This window comes from Callospermophilus lateralis, chromosome 8 (assembly GCF_048772815.1).
Source record: "Callospermophilus lateralis isolate mCalLat2 chromosome 8, mCalLat2.hap1, whole genome shotgun sequence".
Lineage (NCBI taxonomy): Eukaryota > Metazoa > Chordata > Mammalia > Rodentia > Sciuridae > Callospermophilus > Callospermophilus lateralis.
In genome coordinates, this window is record NC_135312.1 from 10,861,158 (window position 1) to 10,876,639 (window position 15,482).

The 15,482-nt window shown below is 37.0% G+C and overlaps 1 protein-coding gene across 1 annotated transcript in view; it reads right to left on the minus strand.

The window, feature by feature from the left end:
• The window catches only part of Fbxl5 (F-box and leucine rich repeat protein 5), a 43,271-nt gene extending 28,703 nt beyond the window's left edge, over window positions 1–14,568 (minus strand). Inside the window, exons 1-3 of the mRNA XM_076863978.2 lie at window positions 14,410–14,568; window positions 3,717–3,932; window positions 818–913 (exon numbers count right to left, since the gene is read on the minus strand). Coding sequence (XP_076720093.2) covers window positions 818–913; window positions 3,717–3,932; window positions 14,410–14,493 — 396 coding nt within the window. The 5' untranslated portion in view covers window positions 14,494–14,568. The remainder of the gene's footprint in view (window positions 1–817; window positions 914–3,716; window positions 3,933–14,409) is intronic.
• Window positions 14,569–15,482: the final 914 nt, after the last annotated feature.

Here is a 15,482-nt window from a genome sequence, read left to right on the forward strand (position 1 = left end):
ATGTAGGTGGGTTTTTATTATTATTATTTTATTATTATTGCTAATTGATTATAAGGTGAAACCATACTGATAATCACTATAGTAACTGTTTGTAGTTGAAAAAATAATTACTTTCTTTGTATATTATATTGACATTCATCCCATATTAGACAAAGAATAGAATATGTTCTGCTGGTTCAATCAATGATATTGTAATACATGTGTATTAGGCAGAAGATAAATTTAAGACTATCATTTAATTACTAAAGTCTACTACCAAAACAAAACAAAAAACTCTAAAAACTCTTTATACTTAGCACATAGAAAATACTCAAAAAATTCCAGAATTCTCTAAATGTTCTGCAAAAATATTAAGGTGACACAAAAAATCATCAACGCTTAATACAGTGCCATTTGCACATATGAAAACACATTCTGTAAAAGCAATAGCCTTCATGAGGATTTTAAAACAAATGCATTTTTTCCCCTTGGGTTATAGTTCCCAAAGGAACTAGAAACTTCTCATCAGCTGGAGGCTTCTCTCCATCAACTGGACATATCTTCCTATGTAATATTTTGAAGAAAATATGGTAAAATATTTTTTAAAATTTTGTAAATCTAATCTCTTTTTTTTTTTTAAGAGAGAGAGGGTGTGAGAGAGAGAGAATTTTTAATATTTATTTTTTTTTTTTTAGTTTTCGGCGGACACAACATCTTTGTTTGTATGTGGTGCTGAGGATCGAACCCAGGCCGCACGCATGCCAGGCGAGCGAGCTACCGCTTGAGCCACATCCCCAGCCCTGTAAATCTAATCTCAATGGAAAAAAATTACACTTACCTCTTCCTCCTCTTTCATGTGAGGAAGGAAATCTCTTGTAAAGGCCTCCAATCTCTCTTTCAGCTGTTTTGCATAATTTAACTGCTCATATTCATTCTGGAAACAAAAATATTGTATTTCAACAAAAATTCTGCTTCATTATTTAAATTGCACCTGATCCCAAGAAGTTAATTCAACATAAAACCTCAAAAAAAAAACAAAGAAACAAGCAAAAAACAAAACAGATAAACAGCACAGTAGCCTCTGTACTTTTATGATCATCACAGGACCTTAGGCCTAGGAGTATAACTCAATGGAAGAGCACCTATCTAGTATGTACGTTGTCCTGGGTTCAAACCCCAGCACCACCAAATAAAAAGATTTGAAATTTTTAGTAATGTAATTGATCTCCTATTTCTCTTTAAAATTATCATTTAAAAATCTAAAAATAACAAGTATCTGCTTAAAACTTCCAACTAATTTGATTCTGAAGTTACATAATTTTCATGTTTGGTTTTCAATGTATCTACAAGTAGTCCACAAGGACATGGTGGACTTCATCATTATAGAATCCCTTTAAAGTAATCTGACATATTCTCCACTAAAAAAATTCAAAATACCTATTATGTTATGCTAACAGAAGCTCATATACATTAGTACCAAAACTTCTAAAGGCAAGAGACTCAGTACATCTTGAAGCGGATCGTTTTAATTTTGGACAACACCAAAAGTTCTTCCTCTACTGAACTGAGATCCTATCTCCCTGTAACTTATCCACCTATTCTGTATCAGGCCTCTCAAATTACAAAATAATGAAATCTGAAAAATACGAGAATATTTCATCCTTTTTCTTGAGCTAATTCATTCAACTGCTCCCCAATATTTAATTCAATGTCATATTTTCTTGGAATTTTACACATGTTCCTTAAGCTTGTCCACATGGCTTCCATTTCTACTTACTTGCTCTAACTACTAAATTTGTTTTTCTATACCAGATCTCTCTTTTACCCATTAAATCCACCCAGGCCTCACCTTCCTCCTATAAATGCCCACTTAGATTATATAAACAATTCAAATAGAACCCTCTTCTACTACCCTAGAAAGATAGGCTCAATAATCACTTATCTTCTCTTTATCTTTTCTAGTTCCTTATCACTACATTCTATCAGTCCCATTCCCTACATAAATCTGTTCCCTCTTCTCTATTTCCACTAGACATTACTTTAGATAATACATGAGTATGATATAATATTCAGAAAGTATAAAGGACTATTTAATAGAAAAATAAATCTCTCATTACTATTCAGTACCCTACCCAATCACCCATCCCCCCAATAAGTAGCTACTAAGTATCGTTTCAGAGACTATCAGAATAAATTTTTTTTTATAGTATTCTTCCTACTTGAGGCTTCAGTACCCTACCCAATCTCCCATCCCCCCAATAAGTAGCTACTAAGTATCGTTTCAGAGACTATCAGAATAAATTTTTTTTTATAGTATTCTTCCTACTTGAGGCTTCTTTCCCTTCAATCCATCCTCTACCCTGCTGCAAAACAGTCTTTCTAGAACAAAATCTAAGTGACGGACACACGGTTGTTTAAACCTATGCTTCATTGAACCAGAAGGGAAATAAACTAAGATCAAATTTTAAATATCCTTCAATACATAAATATAATTAAGATGAAAATTTCTCTAAAGTACTATCCTAAACTATACTCAAAAATGCCTTTAATTTCCTGGGCATAGTGTCACATGCCTATAATTACAGTACCTGGAGAGGCTGAGGCTGGGGATTGTAAGTATGAGGTGAGCCTCAGCAATTTCACAAGGGCCTAGGCAACTTAGTGAGACCCTGTTTCAAAATTTAAAAATAAAAATTAAAAAAAAAAAAAAAAAAAAAAGCTGAGGATATACCTCAAAGGTAAAACACTAGTGGGTTCAATCCTCAGTGCCTTTAATTTTATATTATTACAACCAACATTATCATATTTAACCACCCTGTTTCCTACAATTAGGAAAATCAAATATAATAAACGTTATAGCTGGCAATTTTTTTTGTTTTGATGTTTTTGTTGTTGTTATTTGTGGAATTAGGGAGCAAACTCAAAACCTCCCAAATGCTAGCCAAGCACTATCCTAAACTACATCCCCAGAACTCAATTTTAAAATAAATGAAATTTACAAAGCTGAAGTGTTTATTCATTCTAAGTAACAATTTTCCCTGAGTCACCAGTGCCTGGGTTAATAGCTTTTCTTTAAGAATTTAGCAAATGTTAACAGAATATAACAATTTTATAATATTTCACTCAAGAAAACAATTTTAAAACTAAGTAAGGGACATCATTTAAATTTTTTATTAAATAGTAATAAAGTCATAATTGACAGACTCTAATGAAACTTAACCAAGCTCTTCTGAGCCTTCTTCTCAATTAGACCTGACCTTGGACTCTGTCCTTGGCCCATTTAGAACACCTTCAGTAAAAATCCTGCTTTGTCAGTTTATCAAAACTCTTCTACCCTTGGTATCTGACCACCTCAGTATCTGATCAAATTCCTCATCCCTCTACCCTCAGTCTCCCACCACCCTGGCCTGCTTTCAGTAAAATCCTGTAGAATTGACATAGCAAGAATCCTCCTGATCATTTTTCCTCTACTGACCCTCACCTTGCTTCCTGGCTATAAATTCCAACTTATTCTTGTATTTGCAGTTGAGTCAGATCTCTTCCTTACTGCAAGCCCCAGTGCAGTTATCCCTACTGAAAAAGCCTTCATAGCCATCTCTAACAAATGATTAAAAAGGCAGACTATAGTTTTCCTTTAACATCATAATATTTACTACAAATTGCTAACAGGTTTTGCCAATGACATAACAAAAGATGGCATAAATTTTAATAGTTATATACCTATTTTTGCAACTCACCTTAACATTCTTCAGTCCCTTTTCAAAGAGGCTAAGCATCTCAGAGAGTTTATTGTCAGAATGTACATTATAAATGGTCTGGCTGCGTTGTTGAAGCAAACGGATAATGTACTCATTTTCAATCTGTTCATGCATTTTGAACTCCTTGAAAGTAGCATACAAAGACTGCAGAAGAGCACGGAAATCGTTGTTGTTGGAAAAGTTGGTTTTAGAAAGCTAAATAAAAAGTTAAAAAGAAGACATAATAAATACATACAAATATGTAACAATGTACCAATAAAGAATATTCAAATGTGTTCCCATTTACTTTTCATATAAAGATATTTATCTTGCATTTGATTATATTAAAATACAAATAAAGAAAATTCATAAATAAATAAGTTATAATGGTAAGATTAAAAAGTACACTAGGCCAGGAAAATGTTGGTTTGCATTTTTTTTTCCATTTTTTTATGGGTGCATTATAGTTGTATACAACAGTGGGATTCATCATTACAAATTCATACATGCACACAAAATAACAATATAATTTAGCCAATATCTTTCCCCAGTGTTTCCCCTTTTCCTCCCTTTCCTCTACTCTACGTCTGATTATCATGAGATACCCCACACACACCACCTTTCTTTTCCTTTTTCCTCTCCAGCTCCCAAATGGTTTGCAATCTTAAGGATTTGATATTAAAAAAAATAATAATAATGCACACACAAATCACTTAGTTTCTTTAAAAAGGATCTGACTCAATCCCTTCCAAACTTAAAATTCCATTATTTTATAATAAACACAGGCAGATACATTATAAAGATGTGGTAAATATTATGAGAATTACATTAGGAGAATGTGGTAAATATTTTTTTCAATGTTCTTTATGCTATTAAACTTTTGCAATTTAAAAATCAAAAAACATTTTGTTACAGTTTTTTTTTAAATTTTAATATCAAGATGAGACTGATATAAGCAAAAATAAAATATTGAACTATTAGAACATTACTAGATAATTTTTCTTTTAATGTCAGTTTCTTCTTGGTGTTAAATGGGAACAAAATACATGTAGATAATTTTGGGGATTTAAAAAAAAAGAGAGAGAGAAAACTGTTTCAAATACTTAACAACTAATTAAGAAATCATCTACTCATTTAATAAATATTACTTTCAAAATTTATGGTATGATAATAGTGTAATGTAGAAACCTAGCTCACCAGAATATGAGTAAAGTAAACCCACTTGAAGGAAAAATACAAATCAATAAAAATATGAAGAAATGCACACATCGTAAGTTTCTTTAATTCTAATATTCAACAAAAAAATGTGTATTTAAGATAATTCTAACTTTTTACACTTAGTAGCAAATTAAATTCTAATATTTAAAATATACAAATTATGTTATACAAAATGCAGGTATGAAGATGTGAATTTGGTGTCAACATACCTTAAATACAATCAGTTATGATAAATTGTGGTATAAAGGTATATTAAGAATTGTAATGCAAAAATAAATAAAATAAGCAAATTATGAAGAAACTTGCTTCAAGTTAAAATTCAAAGTAACACTCAAACCCTCCATTACCAATAATCTACCTTCCACCGTATCAATTCTATTTCAAAATTTATTTTCAATGTGGAAATCTGCCAGATGTTGTGGCACACTCCTTTAATCCCAGTGAACTGGAAGGTGTAAACAGGGGGATCACAAATTGAAGGCCAGCCCAATTTAGCAAGACCCTGTTTCAAAATACAAAAAAGAAAAATGGGCTGGGATGTAGCTTCGTGGTACAGTGCCATAGGGGAAGCCTGATCAGGTTCAATACAACAGATAGATAAATGAAAGGAGAAATGCTACTGACCAATAATTGCTAGACTTGCTTTCTAAAATCTGACCTAATATTCCTAAAATGGAGCACCAATCTAAGCTGTTTTATTACCTGTTCTTGGCAGGAATTGTGGTCTTAAGACAGAGCATCAAAAAAGACAACTCACAAACTCCTAAAGCAAAATTGTTCCATTATAACAGAATTAACTAAGTATATTATATAAAAGGCAGTATGGGCTAGGCATTAAGAGTCACCTGTGCCAGGTGTGGGTGGCACATGCCTGTAATCCCAGCAGCTCCAGAGACTGAGGGACTATGCAACTCAGTGAGACCCTGTCTCTAAATAAAATATTAAACAGGGCTGGGGAAGTGGCTCAGTGGTCAAGTGCCCATAAATTCAATCCCCAGTACCCTACCCCACCAAAAAAGTCACCTCTAATTCCAATAGCTTGGGAGGCTGAGGAAGGAGAATCAAAAGTTCAGCCAGTTCAGCAACTTAGCAACTTAGTAAGATCCTGCCTCAAAATAAAAAGTCATTTTTAGAGAACCTAGGATCAGATTCTAGTTCTACCATTTATTTAGCTATATAACCCTTGTAAAATACTTTTTCTTGTAATGTCAGTTTCTTCTTGGTGTTAGATGGGAACAAAATACCTGTACTTCAAATGGTTGTGTGATACTTAAGTATGAGTTATCATCATTTTGAAAATTAGACATTCATTTTATAAATTCATGCACTTCTTACTCTATTTAAATATTTATTAAGCAGCTATATGAGCCAACAACTGTTCCTGGTACTTGGGATACATGAGTGAACAAAATGAAGATTGCTTAATTTATGGAATTTATAGTCTAGTGAAGGGAAATAATACAATGAATAATTAACCATAATACATAATAAACAGGGGTCGTCAACTTTTTCTGTCAAGGGGCAAAGAGTAAATATTTTACCTTTTTAGGGCAGATGTTCTGGTACCAACAATTTAACTAGGCTGCTATAGCACAAAAATACTCAGATAATATGTAAGCAAATGATTATGGGCTATATTTCCATAAAATTTTGTATTAATGGACAATAAAATTAGAAATTCCATATAATTTTCTTTGGTTTTTCAACTAAGTAACAATTCAAAGGCAACTTTTAGCTGTTGAGCCATAAAAAAACAACATACAGGGCAAATTTGGTTAAATCCACTATGTAGATTTTAAGAATACTAAGAAATGCCACACAAAATTACAACCAAATGCATTAGTAGATAACTGGTGTAATCACTATTGTGTCATTTTACATAAATGAAAATACCTTCAAAAATTTTAATAGTAGAAAAACGACATAAATCAAAGCATTAATTGATTTTTAAATGGCAAAAAAAATGCACTCACATGAGTTAAGATAAAATCTTAAGACATGCAAAAAAATTTTGCAAAACTTCTCATTAGACTATTGGAAACTCTCTTGGACTTGAAATAGAATAAGGTAAAAACCAGTTTTTAATGCTACAAACTGAGAAGCAAATGGGCATGTAAATTTGACTCATATTATAGGTTCAATTCAGCATAGTGGTTAAAAGAATTAACTCTGGAGCCAGATGGTGAACTGATTCTGCCCGAAAGTCACTAAATATTCGTACACCTCAGTTTTTTCATCTGAAAAATTGGGTTAATTATATTAACTAACTGATAAGGTTCCTGTGGATGACTTCATAATATATTACTATAGTGTTTATGTTATTCATATTTTAATAATATATTTTTATGAATTTACAGATATACTATAATTATTAGTTATTAATATACTAGTAGATTCAAAGAGACACAGAGGATAACATCAACTAGCCCTATAGGGCTTTTCTGCTATTATTTCTGTATTTGGTCGAAAATAAAAGTATCATTAGAAGTCCTTTAAAAAATTGGTACCACAATTATGGAAATTAGGATGGAATTTCGCCAAAAAAAAAAAAAAAAAAAAAAAAAACTAAAAATAGAACTACCATATGATCCAGCACTTCTGGGTATATGCCCAAAGAAAATTAAATCAGTATATAAAAGAGATATCTGCACTCCCCTGTTCATTAGTGTGTTTTTCATAATTGTCAAGATACACAAACAGGGGCTAGGACTGTGGCTCAGTGGAAGTGCACTTGCATGGCATGTGTGAGGCATTGGGTTCGATTCTTAGCGCCACTTATGAATAAATAAAATAAAGGTCTATCAACAACTATTAAAAAAAAAAAAAGATACACAACATTAGTGCCTGCCAAAAAATGAACAAATAAAGAAAATGTGATTACACATAGACATATACACACATACAGCAATTTAGCCATACCCTGCAGCCTGGACGCTGGGTGGTAGAGTGTTTGCCTAGCGTGCACAAGGCCTTGGGTTCAATCCCCAGTATCAAAAAAAGAATGCAGGGCTGGGGATGTGGCTCAAGCGGTAGCGCACTCGCCTGGCATGCGTGCTGCCCGGGTTCGATCCTCAGCACCACATACAAACAAAGATATTGTGTCCGCCGAAAACTAAAAAATAAATATTAAAAAATTCTCTCTCTCTCTCTCTCTCTCTCTCTCTCTCTCTCTCTCTTAAAAAAAAAAAAAAAAAAAAAGAATGCAGGTTTAAAAAAGGAAACCCTGGCATTTACAAAAGCATGGATGAACCTGGAAGACATTATGCTAAGGGAAATAATCCAGAAACAGAAAAACAAATACTACAGGATTTCATTTATATGTGGAACTTTAAAAAAATGGAACCCACAGAAATAGAATGGTGGCTGCCAAGGACCATGGGATGGAGGAAATGGTAGAGATGTTGGTCAAAGAGCACAAATTTTCAGTTTTAAGGAATAATACTGGGGCTGGGTATATAGCTCAGTTGGTAGAGTGCTTGCTTCACATGCACAAGGCCATGGGTCCAATCCCCAGCACCATTTAAAAAAAAAAAAAAAAAAACAAGGAATAATACTGTATCTACTATATCATTTACTTGAAATCTGCTGAAAGAGTAAATCTTAAGTATCATCATCCCCCCTACACACACACACACATACACACACACACACAGTAACTATTTGAGATTACAGATGTGTTGATAATTTAATTTTGGTAATTATACAATGTATATTCATATCAAATCATCAAGTTGTATACTTTGTCTACAATTTTAATTATTTAATTATGCTTCTATGAAGCTGGAAAAATGATCACCAGATAAAAAGTCACATTCTTGAAGGGAAAAAAGGTTTACACAATAGATGGAAGATATAAGAGTTTCATTTGTGTTAAATCCTCTACACGTTTGTTGATTTGTGAATAAGTAGGACAAGAAGGAAAAATAACAATAAAAGAAAATGAAAAGAGTCTTTAAAAATACTACCCACGTCAATTTTTCTCCACATAAAAAGTGCAAATGTTTTTAACCTGTTACTGAAAATTAGTAGATATAGCAGTTAAAATAATAACCAGAAGACATAATATAACTCTTTAAAAATCTATTCATATAAAATTTTTTTTTCAAATTTCTGTCTCCACGATGGTATTCATACATATAGACTTGATTGGGGGTTGGAAGGGGACCTTAAATACTAACAATTTCTAGAACATGCTGAGGCCTCTAATAAGCACTATAACACATGTTTTTAAGTATTACTTCTTAAAACAATACTAGAAAGGAAGTATTGTAATCCCCATTTTATAGAATAAAGAACTGAGACTCACAGAAATAATTTATCCCAAATTATACAACTATACAGTAAACAAAAAGAGATCAAGTCTCTAGGACTCTAATACCTATGTTCTTTCCACAAGAGATGATGCTTGTCCTAATCGTAAAGCTATCTTTTCAGATCCAAAGAAGCAAATAGAAGAATATTTACTCTAAAGCAAAAGTTCTCACCACAGGGGTAATTTTGCCCCATAGGATTATGATAAAGAGCAAGACCTAGAGATAGTTTTGTCTGTCACCATTGGAGAAATGATGCTGACATCTAGTGGATAAATGCCAGAAATGCAGCCAAAACATCCTACAATGCAGAGGACAACCCCCACGCCCACAGTCTGGTCCAGAATGTCAATAGTGCTTCACTTGAGAAATACTGCTCAAGACAAATGTTTTTTCAAACACTGTTTTCAGTGACCTTCAGCATATAATACAGTACAATCCAGATACACAGATATCACAAACAGTTCAAATAGATTTGGGGACATGATATTTCACTAACTTGTGATGGGACTCATATTTACTTTTCCCCTTGTTTAGTGCTGTTTCTGACCCTCAAATCAACTTACAATGTACTAGTAGGTCACAGGACATATTATGAAAAACAATGACTTACAGTGATACAACCCTTATATATATGAGACAGAACACACACAATTAACAACAGTAGCAGTCATGTGGTCTCTTCCATATTTTTAAATTTATAACTGTCTCAGGCACTCTACAACTAAAATATAACAACCTTGCTTGAAACCAATTCAAGTGTTGTGTCACTTAAAGCCAGTAAGTTCGAAAATAGGTATGAAAATATATAATGAAAACCAAAACATTACTACCCAAGTACGTTTTTAGTTTCTGTCTACATGGTCAAACAATGCTTTAATTTATATTTTATGATCAATAAAAACTTTAGTATTAACTGGGGCTGGGGATATAGATCAGTCGGTAAAGTACTTGCCTCACATACACAAAGCCCTGGGGTTCAATCCCCAGCACCACCAAAAAAAAAGAGAGAGAGAGAGAGAGAAAAAAAAGAAAAATAACTTTAGTTTTATCTGGTCAAATTTATTCACTGATGGAAAAAATAATAATCCACAGGTTAACTGTTCTGCATAAAATCATAAGAGTAATAAGCAGCAGAACCAGTGACATAATGCAGAAAACACAGGTTTCAGAAGAGGGGGAAAAAACTCTAAGATTAAAATTCAGGCTCTACTAATTACTACCTGAACAGGTTGGTTAAGTTATTTTAACCACTAAGACTGTTTCCTCGTTTTTAATTGAGGGATAATACTTGTCTTACAGTGTTCTTATGAGGATTAGGAGAAATGACATCAGCATGTAGTAAGAACTCATTAAATTCTCTCTTCCTTCCTCTCCCAGCTCTCAATTCAATATCCTCTCCACTAAACCAACCTTCCCAAATGTCAGTTGTTTTACGGATATGCAGAAAATTAAGAAAAACTGGTCAAAAAGATATTCATACTATTAAAAAATAATATATTCATTATTCTGAGTTTCCTTAGAGTTTTTTTATCATAAAATATTCCTTTATATACACTACTAAAGTACAGAGCATTTTTAATATACTTACCTGAAAAACTCAGGCATTTCCTAAAGCCTCTACCACTTCCATTTTTATTTTTTTCCTCTCTTTTTTTTAATATTTATTTTTTAATTATCAGTGGACATAACATCTTTGTTTGTATGTGGTGCTGAGGATCGAACACAGGCCTCATGCATGCCAGGCAAGCGCTTGAGCCACATCCCCAGCCCCCCACTTCCATTTTTACAACTGATTTACATATAAGTCTGGGAATCTTGGCACTAACCACATCCTTACAAATTCTACCCATTTTGTTCTCAGAAATCAATTCAAATAGACCATTTCTGATACTTTACCACAGAACTGACTATACAGCCTTCCTTTGTTCCCATGATTCCCAGCTTGGACTTCATCCTAACACAGTTGTTAATACATATTAAACTGTAAAGTCCTTAAGAATAATGACCACATCTCAATAACCAACAAGATACTACAAGCAACACTGATAAGTAGAAATTCCATACTCACTGACAGAATTAATGAAGTTTAGAGGATTCAAGAAAAGACAGGAATTGGAGTGAAATGGGGAAAGGATACCAATCGATGCGAATTTTTACTAAAATCCTTCCAATCTGGATCAGTGAATTAGCATCTCTCAGCAGACTACTAAAAAAAACATCAGTAACTATTATGGTTTCACATGAAGCAAATTAAGCTACAGTCCTAATCCTGACCTGGGTTTCCATCTGGATCTATAACTAACTGCTTTCATAACTCAGCCTATTTAATCTAGGCCTACAAATCCCCGAATATAAAACAAAGTACTCCCTGCCTTTATCTACTCCAAAGCACTGTCAAGATGACAAAGGTGAAAAACCTTTCCATAAAATCTCTATAAAAGAGAAAATTCATGAGCAAAATATTAAATTAGGTACTATATAGCAATATTTAACATGACCCATAAATTGAGAAGAAATTTTCTAATTAGTCTAAGCACAGAAATAACTGATTTAATGTTTGTAAACAAATGGTTGCTTCTAAAATATACCATACTTCAAAAAAGTTCAATGCTGGAAAAAAAAAAAAAAAAAACTGACTTCTTTATGGATACCACATGGACATTCCGAGTCAAAATAGAATATAGTGAAATATAATTTATAGCTTTTTAGTTTGACCATAAAAAAAAATGTCGTTCTCATTTGGGATAGTTTTATTGCAGGCTATACGGACTTGATATCCTTGATCTACACAACCAAGGGATGGTAATGGTAAAACTTGCAATGACAAATAAAAAGCAACACACTCTTAATTCTGTAAGACCATTTAACCATCACAAAATACATATTTTCCCACTCTTACTCAGAAAGGACATCCTAGGAGAGATTTCCACTGGTTAACAGAATCAAAAAGAAATGATGATGTCAAATTCCTATGCATGTTTTTTTCTTTTCTAAATTACCTTGGTCACCGTGCAGAAAACTGGATTTTTAAATCTTAATAAGATTATTATATGTGTTTATTAACTGTATGTAATCAATTCAGAATTAGTGATAATTTTTTCACAGTAATGGGGATAAATTCATGAAAATTTTGACTTAACGCTTTATAAAATTGAAGATGCTTTATTAAACATGTTATGCAAGAGGGAACAAGTAAGAATCTTATTTGACTCAAATATTGCTTTTTTAGAAAAGGCAACTTCATTTTCAAAATTTGCTCAAATGTTCTCAATCACCAGGAAAAGACACACAAGAATGATGACTAACATCTTCAAACTGTTAAAATAAAGCTAGGACTAAGGATGTAGTTCAGTGATACAGTGCTTGCCTAGCATTCCGGAGGCTTTCAGAGCCTCAGCACCACAAAACAAAACAAAATTAAGGCTGGTTAGTCTTGTCAGCAAATAAATGAATAGTGATTATTGGAAGGTCACAATTATTTGGAAATTTGAAAAAAAAAAAAAAAAAAGTAAACGTCTCCTAGAAAAATGTATACATGCACAAGATTTTCCACACAATAGCAGGTGACCCCTTAACTATCTCCTTTAATATAAACTGGAGAGAAAACTGTGCAGAGAAAATCATAACTTCCCTTTATGATTTCTGAGAAAGTGGAAAACCTCCCCATTTTTCTTTCCTGCAATTAAAGGACACAGTTAGAACAAAACTGAAAAGACAGGAAAGATAGAAACAGACAACTGAAAAATTCACATCTGCTGAAAGACTTCTCCATTCCTCAAGAGTTTCCTAGGTAAGTTGTTCTGACCCTGGTCTGCACACTGCACTCAACCTGGAGAGATTTAAATTACACTTATGGTTCCACTCTCAGAGATCTTAATTTCAGTGGTTTGAATATCAGGATTTTCACAGCTTTCTGGGTGATTTTAATAGACAACCAAGTTGTTGATCACTATCCTAGCCAGTCCTAGTGTTTGAACACTTGGATTGGGTATTTTTTTAATTTTCAAAATGAAGGGGGAGGAGGAGAGGATGTTTGTGGGGCAAGAGATGTTTGTGCTGAGATCCGAAACTCAACCTTACCTCTTTCAACTGCTGGTCTTGAGTGTGGCCTAGCAATGAACACTCTGGGCATCCTCCAGCCGCCTTTCTGGGCTAACAACCTCTGTTTGCTTAATGCTACATAATTTCTGCAAATTCATAAAAGTTGATTTCTATCCTTAAGCAATACGTTTAAGTTCTATTTATTTGGTTATTTCTACAAGAAATAAGACTGCCCCAAGTTTTATGGCTATCTATATGACTTTCCCCAACATAAATTGACAAATGTGAGAATTTTAACTTAGTCATTAGCAAAAAGACCTGAGTTACCTCCACTAAAGTGCTTCTCCAGCTTACGCTGGCTGTACCAATTAAGAGTCCGAAAAGGTTCCCACAACTTTTCCTGAGGCCCCCCCTTTTTTTGAGCCAACGCAAAGAATTCCAACAGAGAAGAGCTGTCTTGTAACAAATTCTACATGGAGTAAATATCCGGGGCAATAAAAGTTGCGGGGAAAACAAGAACCATAAATGAAGAATGAAGGTCCACTAGCTCCTAAACAGTTTTTTTTCTCCCAAATCCAACCCGCGAACAGCCAGGAGGGAAAATGAAGGGGGAGCTGGGAGTCGCTGCCCGCCGAGCCAGGAAGCAAGCCCGAGTTGCACAAGGATGCACGGGTGTCTGCAAAGACGCGGGGAGCCCAAACAGGCCGGGGGCGGGGATCGCGGGGGAGGAAACTGCAGTAACGGCCTGCCCACGCGGACCGGCAGCCCACCGCGCAGGCCGGCCGGGATCCCGGGAGTTCGCGACCCCGCTCCCCGAGTGGCTGGCGGCGGGCGGCGCCCTCCCTTCCGCGCGCCAGGCCCGCGGACAGGAGGACGCCGCCTGGTAGGGCGGCGCCGCGCGCCCCTAGGGCACGTCGGAGGCCGCGGCCGGGCTGGGGGCAACTCCAGAGAGGACAGGGGCGCGGGGGCCGCGCAGCGCTGACAGCTGCGCAGGAGGCGGCAGCCCCGGGGGCTGCGGGCGCCGCGCAGGCCAGGCCGCCTCGGGGACCCGCCTGCTGCTCGCCGCCTGCTGCTCGCCGCCTGCCGCGCCGCCCCGAGCAGCAGACCCCGCGCTCCGTTACCTTGTCGCAGTAGAGCCCCACCAGCTGCTTCATCCGCCAGTGCGGGGCAGTGAAGACGTCCACTTCTTCAGGGAAGGGCGCCATCGCCGCTGCTTGAGCCTCCGCCTCAGCAGCCGCGGCCGCCGCCTCTCCATAGACACCCTCGCCGCGGGGCAGAGGCGGCGCGCCCCCCTGCGCATGCGCCCGCCCCGTCGGCGCGCGCGCCCGGGCCGCCCGGCCGGCGGGGGCGCGGGAACGCGCGGGCCGCCGCCATGCGGTCCCTGTGGCCCACGTGACCGCGCGCGGAGGCTCGTGGCTTCCACCTCCCGCCTCCCCACCCGTTTCTTGTCCTCTTCGTGTGTCGCAGGAAGAAACTAAACCTTCTCCCTGTTGTGTCGCGTCCTAAAAACACTGTATGAAGCGAGGAGGTGACGTTGGGGGTGCCTGCCGGCCTTGAGGCCCAGGCAGCCCCGCACCACGACTGCAGTGGAGCCCGGAGCCCGCCTAGGCGCCGGAGCGCGACGCCCCTCGGCCTGCGCGCGACCGTGCCCTCCTTGACCGGCCTAGGTTCCCTTGCGCGGCCCTCACCACCTGCCAGGCGCCGGCCTGGGTTTGGTTCCCGCCCAGGGTCGAGCTAACCGGGCTGGGTCTCCGGGAACGTGTGGCCCACGCGGGGAGCGGCAGGACCCGACGCTGCGGAGAGCCCGGGCTGAGGCCGGCAGGGAGGATGCGGGAGAGAACCCTGGTGCCATCCCTCCATCTTAAGACCAGGCTTAGCGGGAGAAAGGACTAAACCCGCGTCACTGGCCTGAAGAAGGTCCCTGGGTCTCTTTGCCTCTCCTCGCCCCCAGGGAGACCCATTCTTGGCTTAGCCTGATCAACCCTCCAGGGCTCAAAGAATCAGGAGAAGTTGGATAGGCAGAGAATATGGGGAGGATGTGTTTATTGCTTCCTGACTTAATGCCAGGAGGGCCAGAAAGGTGTGTTCACCCAGGCATCTCCATTATCATAGTTCCTTGACAACATGGAGGTCCAACGTTGAGAAAAAGATAGAGTAGAAGGAGGTTAGAAAGAACCTTGCCCTGGAGTGCCCC